Genomic DNA, 13,410 nt, shown 5'->3' on the forward strand with positions numbered 1-13,410 from the left:
TGTATGAACAATATTTGCTTCCTGGTCGACTGGAAATTGGGAATGTTATTGTTGGTTTACTGTAGGATGTGCTGTCATGCTTGAACTTCCTAATGTTGGGAATCTAGAATTTTTCAGCGTAACCCAAATAATGTTTCAGAAAATGGCTGGACATGGCTTTAAATGTAATTATGGCCATTTACAGTATATATCCATCTTAAACTGCATGAACAAAAAGAAACAAACTGCAGAAATATGGAGTTAAAAACAGAAAAATAACAAATCTGCAGAAAACTGTGATCTTCACACCACAATCGTAACTTGATTATGGATTTTCTTATTCTATTTATCACTTGTGGCTTATATATCCAGCTAAACAAGTTTGTAGGATGTACAATACTTGAAGGACGTACTTCAGATAGATTGAACTTGAGTTGAACATTTGCCAAACAGTTGCGCAAAGGTTGTTATCTTAATGAATTTAGATAAAAGATAACGTGTGTGCTTTAAATTCTCTGGAGAAAACACCTGCATACAGCCCATTTCATTCTAAAAATATCTATACTATACTTTCTAATAATGGGGTTAAATTCAATTTAAAGTGTTTATTATTTACTTGGTCTATCATTAAAAGGTATTTGCTTTTAATGACCCTATTAGTGTAGTATAGGGAGAAGGAGTATTTGAAATATTGAAAGCATTTTCAGGTTATTTATTACTAATTGTTTGTTTTTTACTTCAAAGAACGATTATAATAAAATTATATAATAACTAAGTTTGAATATTGAATATGTTTTTAAGATATTAAATGGCCAGTCTCAGACTTATCTCTTATTACTTTTAAAATATCTGGCAGATGTTTAAGGTCATCGAACCAGAAAATTCGTTCCCAAATTGAAGAAATATAAGGGAATCAAGCTTAGTAGGTCCTAAAATGTGTAATGGGCTACCTATGTCCACAATTTCCAATTAATTTTAGTTCAAAGGGAAACTTAAACTACACCTCGTAGAAACAGCTTTTGAATTGGAATAACATTTATCCCAATGTACCTATTTGATGTCTTATGTATTGTTGATGCTCTGTGGTATGTTGGCTTTATTATATGTTGTTTTATTTGTTGCTGTCTATTTTTGATAATACGCTTTTAGGTTGTACAGCACAATGGTCAACAACTGTTGTTTTATTGTGCTTTATAAATAAATAAACTAAACTAAATGAACTTAACTATAGAACAAAGGCATACTTTTTGGTCACTTTTAGCCACTTTTGTAAAATCTGTGCCAAAATGCAATTATTACATATTGCTAAATTCAACAGTGTTGCTAATTTACTGGATAAATCATTTAAAAAATGCAAAAATTGGAGTAAAATACTCAAATATGTTGTACACAGTGTACATCTTATCATAATTGTCTTATTTGCAAAAAAAAAAAAAAGTTGTGTATGAAGAAAGTTATGGGTGTCTTCATAAACAAGTTATATATTATTGCGCATTTTTGTTCATGTATGTTCAATGTTGTAGTAAAGTTCAGTGTAGAGTTTACCACAGTGTTTTGAAGCTGCACTGTTATCTATATTGGGTGGAGTTGAGGAGTTGCAGTACATTGTATCACACACTTACAGATGCTCAGTTGTACTCATGGCTCTCCAGACCAAAAGGACAGTCATAAGCATAATTCAGGTTCAAAGACTTGTTGATTTCAAGTTTATTTTTTTACACTTATACATAATGAGTTGCTGGAATCGGATCCCACTGGCCGCCTAGTCAAAACAGTTAAGGTAGGGTTATTGAAAGAGAAATGTGAGAGAGTTCAGTTATGTAATTTTAAGTCTTTGTGACAGTTGGAAGCTGTCATTTCCAATAGTCACAGCTAATGAGAGTCACCCTATGACCTGCCAAAGCTTTGTAGTGTAGACACTTCATCAGCCACTTCAAGCAGCGTCTGCAAGGTGACTTCCCAAATTCCACCCACCACATCCAACTGGCTTTCTGGAACACAGCATGATATTCTAATGCCATTCATATTAGGGGCATTCCAAATGACAAAACAATCACAGACTTTGTGATGATTTCAAAGGTTAACAGAGCCTTTAAGCACTTTTACATTTAAAAAAGGTCTGCTTTATATTAGGTGGCCTTAACTACAATATACTTGAATATTTAAAAAAAACAAAAAACAATGTACTTACTGTGTACATAATGGATTGCAGAACGCATCTGGTGATCTTAAGGTGCGATACGGATAGGGTTAGGAACAGGTTTGGTGGGATGGGTAGGTTTCAATCAATCAATCAACCTTTATTTATATAGCACTTTACTACAATCAAGGTTGACCAAAGTGCTTTACACAAGTAAAAACAAATTATACAGCACAACAAAAAAAGAAGACAATGCAAAACAATACCAGAAATATCAATTAAATACAACAAGCATTAAAAAATAAAGAAGCCAATTTAATTAAACCAGTGAGTCTTAAGTTTGGCTTTAAATAGTGGCAGATCAGTGATTGTACGAAGCTCAGTAAGAAGGGTATTCCAAAGATTAGGCTTTTATTTTTTTGCAGCTGAACAATAGAAAACTGACATTCATCACCTCAGGTACACCTCATGTGGTTTATTCAGTGTTAAATGCTAACAATGTTAGTTTGAATGACATTTTACATGACATTTATTGTCATACTACTGAAAGCTGAAGCAGGTAGTTCTCATTTCGGAGTCTGCCACTGTCCACCGGAGGTTGCATTTCGGTCACGGATGCATGTTTGAGAGCCCTTTTGAATGACTGAATGAATGAAATAAGCAGCTTTTTACCAAGGCAACCCATAATGCTGAAATATAATTGGCTAAACTGGCATTGAGCGGGTTAAAGGGACCAAAACAAAGACAGCGTTCCGGCACAAAACAGACATTTTCAAAGCAGGATATCTGACTTTAGCATTGCTTTTCAGATAAACAAGAAAGTTCACTTAGCATGTTTCTTAAATATCTGCAAACATATTATGGGATTTTTATGCATTAGAAGAGTCAAAAACTTACATACAGCACCTTTAGTTTCAGTGTAAGTTTGTATTAAGACCACCTAATATAAAGTGGAACCAAAAAGGGAGAAGAATGAATATGAAATGACGTTAATAAAATGACACATTAAAAAAACTATAAGCATTTTGAAATTTTTATGAGACTGATAATGGAAATTAGGTGTCTAGTTGCAGGGTATTTTCACACCTGGATAGATTTAAATAATTTCTTCTGTAGTGCCGAAAAGTGTTCTGTATTCTCTATGTGTTTTTATTTATTTATTTATTTTGCGACTCTCAAAGTGCCGATAGCCAAAAATGTGCATTTTGCTGAACAACCAAGGCTTAAAGTTGCAGCTGAAAACATATAAATGTTTTACTGAAGAAAAAAAAAAAACTCACACCTTGGATGATCTGAGCAAATGAATATCAAGGCTTTGTTTTTGACTGTAATTTTCAGTCAAAAGCATGTTCTGTGTGGTGCAATAGACAACTCAATACTGATTATAGAGTTGTCGGCTCATGGTGTTTGCTCAGCTTATCTCTTGTCTTATCTTGTTGCTTTTTGAAAATAAAAACATCTTTTTGTGTAGGGTCGGGGGGGTTGAGCGATGGTACACTTGTCTCTTAACCTACTTTTATCTACTCTTTATCTATCCTCATGTCCAGTGTGGTGTTTTTTGTTTACATTTGTTAATTTGTTATTGTATTTGGATACCTTCCTGTAAATCCCTCCTTGTTCGATGTTCTCATTGGTTGAACTGGATACAGGAGTAATTTTCCACTGAAATGTTAGTGCATGTTCTCTTGCCATAAATATGAGTGAAAGTTCACTTGTCCTGGCTGAGGTATTAATTTCAAATACTGGGTCTGGAGAAACGTTCTGTTTAATTCAGGATGGGTGATTAACAGTGTTGGCTTGTGTCAGGATAAGTTTATCACAACATCAGAGTGATTTATAAGGCTCCAGTTACTAAAGTGCTACGTGAGTCCTTAAACTGACAGCGTATCCATACTTGTGGAAAATCAGTAATAGTCCATCATCAATTCTGAAACCTAAGGTGTTCATGTGCTAGATTTTCAGCATTATATAGTATAACTAGCAAAAAATGTTTTTTTTTTGTTTGTTTTAGTGAAAAAACCCAACCACACTGCAGACTGTAGCGTATGGTGATATTCAGTAATTACATATATATTTTAATAATGAACATTCACAATATTCAAATTATTTTACTTAAATTTTTATAGTGCCTATGAAGACTATTCAGAATATTTCACAATAAGACTTAATAGGCAATTTATTGGTAACACTTTATTTTGATGGTTCATTTGAGTATTTGTAGACTGTCTGCTTAATATCTATTGATGCTGCTCCTTATCAGACATTTAACTGACTATAAGAAACTTTGCAAGTACATGTCAAATTACTAATTCTCATAAGATTATAGGTTGACTGTTAGGTTGGGGTTAGGTTAATAAATATCTTTGCATAGGAAAAAAGTAAGGAATAAAATGTTACAAAAATTATTATTTTCAACATAAATATAAAAAACCACTGCCTCCATGCCTTCATGTCCAAGGTCCTTTTTTCAATTTGTTCATGACAATTTGCATTTTTATTTTAATGTTATTATTATTAGTAATACTATTATTAATTATATGCATATTTATATTTGTTTTAATAAAAAAAAATTTTGATTTGTCCACCTGTCGAGTTTTGGAGATGTATGCATCACCAAATGAGGCATAAGAATATGCCATGTTTAGATATACCTGATATAGCAGTTTTTTGATCACACAATTATTGTTAATTTATTAATTTGCCAGAAATTAAAACTAAAGTAGGCTAATGAATGCCTTCAGTGGAGTGCGTACAACACTGTTTTCTTATTCATGAAAGTAAATGAGTAAAGTAAAGAGTAAAAGTAAGGAGAAAGTAAAGGCCGAATGGAGGAGGCTCGTTCTTTATTCTCGCTGCAGATGGTCTGTTTAACTGTTTTAGTGAAGGATTCAGTTTTTCCACTTACTAAGTCTGCCATGTGAATAGCAAAAATGACTCTTAAAGGGAATTGGAAATGAGACTTTAGGTTTACTGCACATTATGCTTAAAACGCAAACATAACTCATTAAGAGAATAAGCACAACCCTGCACTCAAAAAAGTATTTTGTTTTGCTCATTTAAACTACTTATCTAAAATGAGCTAAAACAACATAATTCTTGAGATTTCATTGGGACAACTTAATTTTTTTATGTTCAATCCACATAAATTTGTTAAAAGTGTTAAGTTAACTTGATCTGGTTGGGACAACATAAATGACTTATGTGGAACCCTGCATTTATTACTGTGTGCAGCAAAAACTGTATTTGTTTTTGGTACTTAAAAGAGCAAAAGTGGATTCGGACACGCTCTTAATGCTTTTGTGCTATGCGCTTTAGACTTTGCGCCTAGATCGTTAAAAAAGAACCCTTAATCTGCCCTGCGATACTAAAAATTCTGTGACTTTTTACAGTTCTTTTGTTCATTTATTCTACCGTAAAAGTCCATTGGTTAACACCAGTTAATTTAGAATAACTGATAATGCATTCAAATCAAATGTTATAATGATTAATGAACTGAATTTATAGCTAATAAGATTCAATCAAATTTTCTAATCAATTCTAACACATAATAACTATATGGCTATTTCTTACTTTTACCTATATTGCATTTTATAATCCTACTGCAGTTTAATTTGGTTAAAACATTTATTTACTCCAAACATGTATATACAATAAAACAACACACTAAGTACTTTTAGGTTATTATACCCGAAAAAACGTATTTTTATCGCAGCTTAGTTCATTATCTAATAATTCTGAATATCTTGATAAAAGTTATACCAATTTATTGCAAAAAAACAATCTGAAATCGGTTAAAGCTGTTAAATTGGTAAATCTGTTATTTTCCAGACGTTATGCTTGTACAGTGTTATTTTCTGTAGTTATCTGTACTGTAGCTCTTTGTGTTTGCTATTTTAAAAAACGAAATCTTTTTATCCTAGTTTACAGTAACTACTCTCTACATCACTTCCCATAATGTCAGAATGTCTTGGACATGGACAGTATTCCCGAAACTTATCAGCAGTTATGAAATGATTGTTTTAGAAAAAGCACATCACATTTGGGGGCTAATAGTTGCTTTTCCCCCCTCTTTCACCCTCCTTCTCCCTGTCACATGTTCCTTTCACAGCATAGAAAAGTTCCTGGATTAACGCAGAATTAGCACAAAGCAGAGACGCCACCTCAGCCCAACACTGCAAACTGACTGAGCTTGCGGAGAGAGGAAACGATTGAGGAAGAAGCTGTGTGCGCCAGAAACAGAGACACATACCCCAGCAGCTTAGGACAAGTCCCAGAGAGCACGGAGACAGGCCAGGACGGGCATCCTTCCTGAGAGGGGACCCACGCCGAAGAGAGCTTGTGAAGCATGGCGGAAAAACAGTTTTCTAATATATTGGTGAGTTACTCTGACTTGCATTTTGTGACTTTATTCCCCTTCTGCTCAAGTTTTCACGACAACATTTTAATTTTGTATCATATGCTAATTTCTTAGTAACATAAGACCTGGATTTTAAATTGTAGAGTTAAAGGTTAGTTCTCAATCAAGTCAGGCATTTTGGACCAGGCCCCAGTCCTGGTTTAATTATTATTTTCCTCTCTGAGTGTCGAGAAAAGTATTTGTTTTTTCACAACCTGAATTTACCTAAGAGACATTTTTTTGGAGCTTAAATCTGCTTACAGGGTTTTTCTACTTACAGCTTTATTAATAAAACCCTCAGGAGTACTACAAAATGCCATGAAAGCTCATAGATGTTTTAAACAAATGATTAGGGGAATGTAAGGACATTTCAATTAAAAAAGACTTTCTCTGGATTCTGCATTCAGTGAAACTTCATGACTGTTTGTGTTGTGAAAAAGTCAAGCCACTGTTTAATTACTGAACTTGAATACATTTGCAAATGATTGTGGAAGTAATTTAAAGCTGAAATTAAAATATGTTGTATTAGTGAAGCATGTTGTTTCTAAATTCAGATGTAAACTGGTCTGTAATGTTTGGGACAGTTGCAAAGTGCAGTTGTAGAAAATTCTGCAAGACTATAACGCAAGAGATGTATGACATCTTGTAAATAGTTGTCAAAACTGTCTCTGACGTGATACTTTTAAAAACAGTTTATCAAGAGGACTTGATTTTGTAGAATAGAATACTCTAATATTTGTGAGTAAAGTTAAAAAGGTTAATGTTATTTGACTGTCAGTTAAGCCAAGTGTCAGAGGTTTGTGTGGAAAAATGGTTGAACATGGTTTTTGTGAGGGATGCTGTTGTTTCTTATATGACTTTATGTGGAAGTGTGTTTCTGTTTCTAAGCTGCATTGTTACTTTAAGGAAGCTGCCTTTCACTGCTTAAACAATTTGCACATGTAAGTATCAGCTGTTACATTAATATACAGTTGAAGTCGGAATTATTAGCCGGAATTATTAATAAGTATTATTTGTTATATTTTGACTGGACTAAAATCAGTTTTAAAATTTTTTAACCATTTTAAGGTCAATATCATTAGCCCCTTTAAGCTATATTTTTTTTCAATATTCTACAGAACAAACCATCGCTATACAATAACTTGCGTTATTACCCTAATATAACTAGTTAACCTAATTAACCTAGTTAAGCCTTTAAGTTTGACTTTCAGCTGTATAGAAGTGTCTTGAAAACATCTAGTAAAATATTATTTACTGTCATCATGGTAAAGATAAAATAAATCAGTTGTTATAGATGAGTTATTAAAACTATTATGTTTAGAAATGGGTTGAAAAAATCTTCTCTCCGTTAAACAGAAATTGGGGGGGGGGAATAAACAGGGGGGAAGATACTTCAACTGTATAGGATGTAATATGTTTGGATGACAAAAAGAGGATTATGTCAAAGTGGTACATTTGGGGATATAATAAAAGTATACAAATCTAGGATAATAATTGGAATATTAATACATATTTTAGGATTGGAACATGCATATTAAATATCTATTCATATGAGGAACATTGTAAAAGCTGTAGGTAACAGTGTTGCAGGGGTCCAATGGAAAATAAATCTTTCAGGGTTTATCCCCACCCTTTTCTTCTGTACATGTGATTTGTTACATAGTTAATGCTCCTGTCCTGTGTGTCTAATAACTCTGTTGTCCTGTACCAACAGCCTTGGACTATGTCCTGTACATTTTGTACACCTAAACAATGGGTATTTATTTTTGTGAATAAACATCTTAGAGGGAATGCATGTGATTTTACATCTATCTATCTATCTATCTATCTATCTATCTATCTATCTATCTATCTATCTATCTATCTATCTATCTATCTATCTATCTATCTATCTATCTATCTATCTATCTATCTATCTATCTATCTATCTATTTGTCTGTCTGTCTGTCTGTCTGTCTGTCTGTCTGTCTGTCTGTCTGTCTGTCTGTCTGTCTGTCTGTCTGTCTGTCTGTCTGTCTGTCTGTCTGTCTATCTATCTATCTATCATTGTCACCTGATAAAAATGAAACCTTAAATCTTTTTTGATGGTGCATTTTAGAAATTTGGTCGACAACAAAATAATTACAGTATTAGTAGACTGTTAGATTAGGGTTAAGAATAAGTTGACATACTTGCAAAGTTTTTTGAGATTATCTTGGTTTTAAATGTTGTAATGGCCACTGACATTAAGCAAAGCTACTTATAGTTGGATAAATCCAACCAAAGGTTGCTCTTTAAAAGATGTTAATACCATACAGTGCTATCCAAATGCTAATTTCTTTCATGCTCTATAGAGACTTGGAATTTACAGCCTGGCTTTTATACTTATAAGGCACGTTACTCCTTTTTTTGTGGTGAAATGTGCTTTTGGCAGTCAGTGGCTTTTATAAGACTTAACGTGTTGTGCACTATTTAGTGTAAAGTACAGAGGTTTAGTTGGCTCTCCAGAAGATTTTGACGGGCACATTTGTCTACTCATGACTCTAAATGACTTCTACTGATTAGGATCGTAGCACCTCAAAATACTTTTGCTCAATGTGCAAAAACAAACCCAGCGGAGGTCCGTAGTACCGTGATTTTTATAGTCAAAAAGCATGAAGCTTCCATCAGTGTTTTGAATGGTGTTTAGTGCTCTTTGTCTCCACCAGAAGCTGTTTGAATATCCTGACGAACATCTTGAAGTATTCACAATGAGTTACGGACAGTGTAAATCTCATTGTTACCCTCTTGACAGTGACTGTAGTGAATGGAAGAGCTTCTGTTACCCAAACCATAATTAAAAGCGTAGAATGATGTGAGAGGAATTAATGTTGGAGCTGTCAGACATTCTGAAGCTGTTGCGGAGGAGCTGTTGATGAAGCTGTGATGACCCGATGCTGTACTCACTTTTTCTTCTGTCCCGCTGGCAGCTTTCCAGCCCTTTCCCAAGGGTTGTTAATGTGTGCTGCTGTCTGTGAAGTGGAAATTAAACGCAAACAAATTTTGGATCGTGTAGTCCCTCCGGATGCTGGGCGACCGCTACACGTTTTAAATCACTCAAACATTTCAAAGCAGAGGTCAGCTAATTAGCATTAGACCGAATGTGCTAGACTAAGTTACATTCATAAATTTCCTTTCTGTTTTTTTAGAATGTTAAAGGACACTAGTGAGTGTTCTCACTGTAAGCTAGCATCCCAAATGAAATCTATCTTCAAAAAAATGCTTTAGCTGCTTAATTTTGACTTGTGCTTGCACCAAAAAAAATGCATGCAGGTTTAATTTTACTTTAATTTGACTTTTAATGAGCACAAAAATTCTTGCCAGTGAATTGTTTTCAATATATTATTATTGACTTGCCATTTTGAGGTTATAAGGTTATAAAAGTTTTGGATTTTTCATTAGTTTTAGTTTTTTTTGTGTGTGTGTGTGTTTTTGTTTTCAAATTCAGTTAGTTTTAATTAGTTTTTAGAGGTAGATTTACTATTTTTTATTAGTTTTTTATGTTTTAAAATTGTTTAGTTTATATGTTATTTCTAAATTGCTTAAGTTTTTAATAGTTTCAGTGTTAGTTTTTTTTTTTGTTAATTAGGATATTTGTTAGGTGCAAGGTTCAAAATCATCTGAATAAATATTGTATAATGAAAACTCAATCAAAGATCGCTACTTTTTTTGCACACAAGAACACTACCATCTACCATTGCCATCTACCCATCCTCAAATACAACATTCCACAAGATAGCACACTTAAGTAAAATATGTGTGCAAGGCTGCTTTCAAGGTTAGATACACAGTAGTGATGGGAAGTTCGAATCTTTATTGTGAACTGAATCTTTTGTGACAATCCTCCCATGTTTCAGTCAGATAAAACATCACCATGATCTGAAAAAAAATTCTTACAATTATGCATTGCAAGCCAACTGAAGCATGATTCACTTATTTAAACTCTATTATGACGTTCTGTTATGAAATAAACATACATTTTACCAGATCCTCTCATTAAAGCCCTCAGTTTCCCGCGCTGCAGTTGTTCAAGTTGAGTTCAATCACAGCAGGCTGTCAAGTACTGTTTGTGTTCGGTTCATTGAATCCCGCATGTGCAGTATTATCGGTCACTGCTTCTCAAATCTGATCTCAGTATACTGTTCTAATAACTGAATAACTCCGTATATATTGGTTTATTTTGGGTCAGGACTCAGGAGGGGGGTTATCAGGCATGTAAAAATTAAGTTGTTTGTGGATAAGTGCTTAACGTTACTGTAGATGTGAATCGTTTCAAATGATTCAGTTCAATTTGGTAAACTAGTTCAACCGGTTCACTTAGATGTAGTTAAAAAAAATATTTGTTCACAATCGCTACCACTAACAAAAAAACAAAACCCATTTATTTAGTTAAATTTATACTTTTATTTGTCTGCTCGGGTCGTATGTAATGCTGTTGTTTTTGTCGCGGGAGCAACAGCAAGGATTGACTGTAGGAGGACCAGCTTGATCTGGCCAATGGCATCAGGATAACAGACTCTGAGGTGCTGTACGGTCAAACACCTGGCAGCACGAAGCAAATAGATTTAAAGGCTTACAGTATGTATTAAATACATTTACAAAGACGAAAACGAAAGATTTTTTTTGCTATATTTTTTGTGTCGGTTGGCTTTGCATGTATACAATACAGTTTCAGTTCATTTTCTTTTTTACTTTTTTTATTTCAGTAACAAAAATGTTTTTTTCAATTTTAGTTTTTTTATTTTTTTGTTAGTTTTTAACTGTAATAACCTTGATGTGAAGCTGCTTTTACACAGTCTCCATTGTATTATGTGCTATAGAAATAAAGGTGACTTGACCAAAGTCAATCGATAACTTGTGAAAAGTCCAGCATTTTTAACAGAGTTTGATTATTTAGTGTTGTTCACAACTTAAAGTCTCGTTAATAACATCAAGTTCAAGGCCACGCGTAGGTCAGCAGCACTTTCAGACTTACATAAGGAACATATTGAGCTGTCACTCACTCACTCACATTAACTTTAGCGTACACATCTTTGTAGCTGCGCAAGCATAGTGCCTTCAGGGGCATGGGAACAGATGTGGCTGAGCAAAAGTGAAGTCAAACATGATTTCTGTCTACATTGGAGCGCCAGACTGTACTGTCTGTGGAGTGTAGCAAGCACACAGAGAAGGCAGCCACCGTGGAGTACACACAATTGGAAGACAAGGGCCACCAAATGCCAAACACGTCCACTGCTGCGATTCCTTTAAAAACACTCCCCTCCGCTAAAAGGGCCCATTGAGCCTCAGCCTTTAGATTTCATTTGAAGTAACCACTCAGGCTGAAAATTTCGTTTTTCTGTGTTTCTTCCTCTCGCCTTTATATACGGAGGTACCCCTATTCTGCCCAGGCTAAACACAAATACTGACCAAGAAAGAGGCACTTTTTCTCCTCGCTAGCTGAAATTATGGACTACAGTTTAGCATTGTGTTTCACCCACCTGGCTTCCTAAATCTTCTTTTATTAATATTATTTTTAACGGTTGAATTGAAGTCCCTCAAAGCCTTTTCAGCCCATATTTAGGTAATTTGTTGCGCTTGAACCCGACCTGCTCCCCCCGTGGTGTTGTGAATGGGAGAAAAAGGCATGGGATGAGGGGGGGTCCGCTGTTCTCAGGGTTTCTCCACAGAAACAGCCCCTTGACCTAATATTTATCATTTTGAAGCTCTCCATGTTGAAAGATCACATTAACAAAACCCACACTTTTGTGTTGAGCAGTTCAAGCGATAAATTAAGTGCCAGGAAATCCGGAGCAAACACACTTTCTAACTTGAATCTGAGTTTTTGTAGTTTTCCAAATTCAAAATGAATACAATTTTTTTATGGCTTTGACCTGCGAACTTGACCTAAATGCTTAGAAACCACAATACCAATCACTTTTTGTGCTGTATGAAATAGCATATGATGAAAATTACATGTTAAACCTTATAACGTGAACTCTGTGTGCGAGTACACGGTGCTCACTGCATGCCTATCATGTACCCTTGACAGAAAGTCCCACTCGAATGTCAGAGAGCCTCCTCTGGTTCTTTTCAAACTAGTTCTCTTTGTGAGTGAGAGAAAAGGCCTCCACCCCACCGACAGCTTGTAAACTCTGATTTCCAGGGTCTCTGGCCTCCTCTCTTTTTCAAAACATAGATGGCCCTTTGAGGGCTAATGGAATGAAAAGATTAGATAAACCCCAATATTAAAATTTGGTCACTATTTATTCACAATCATCTCATTCCAAACCAATTAGACTTATGTGCATCGTTGGAATATAAATAAAGATACTTTTAAATAAAATCCATGACATTTCTGTCCCTCCATTAAAGTCTGTTCAACCAAAACTGATACGAATTATATAGAAAAATATATATATAAAGCAATGGAAATGTGTGCTTTGTGAAGCATAAAATACATTGCACCAGCTACATTACAAGCTGATAAAAAGATATGGAGATAAATAGATAAAGTCTACATGTAAGTTTTTGATTCTTCTAAAGCAATAAAATACCATAATTTGTTTGCAGATATTTAAGAAACGTTAACATTTTTGTTTCTGCTTATTCACAACATGTCTAAGTTGTTTTCCCTAGATTCTTTAAGATATTCTGCTTTGAAAATGTTCATCATGTGCTGGAACGTCTGCTTTTGTTTTGCATTTCACTAGCAAGAAAACAGTTAAACAGAGCATCTACAGCGAGAGAAAGAGATTAGGCATCTCCATAATCTACATTCACTTTCGCTCTCGTGGATAGGGAAACCTTGTACGCACAGACATCTGTTAGCCTATAAATAATTAATTTTGTTTGTTAAGCGCAAAGATTTGTTTCAAAACTATTTCTAAATTCAGTT

At 34.4% G+C, this 13,410-nt stretch overlaps 1 protein-coding gene across 4 annotated transcripts in view; it reads left to right on the plus strand.

Moving 5' to 3' along the window:
* The window catches only part of slc6a9 (solute carrier family 6 member 9), an 87,266-nt gene that overhangs the window by 4,181 nt on the left and 69,675 nt on the right, over positions 1-13,410 (plus strand). For all 4 annotated transcript variants that reach the window (XR_012387018.1, XR_012387021.1, XM_073916399.1 and 1 more), the window contains exon 2: positions 6,228-6,494. Coding sequence is in view for 2 of the 4 variants with exons in the window: in XM_073916399.1 (XP_073772500.1) it covers positions 6,465-6,494 (30 nt within the window). In the remaining 2 variants the exon portion in view is untranslated. The remainder of the gene's footprint in view (positions 1-6,227; positions 6,495-13,410) is intronic.

The sequence above is a fragment of the Danio rerio genome, chromosome 2 (genome assembly GCF_049306965.1).
Source record: "Danio rerio strain Tuebingen ecotype United States chromosome 2, GRCz12tu, whole genome shotgun sequence".
Classification (NCBI taxonomy): domain Eukaryota; kingdom Metazoa; phylum Chordata; class Actinopteri; order Cypriniformes; family Danionidae; genus Danio; species Danio rerio.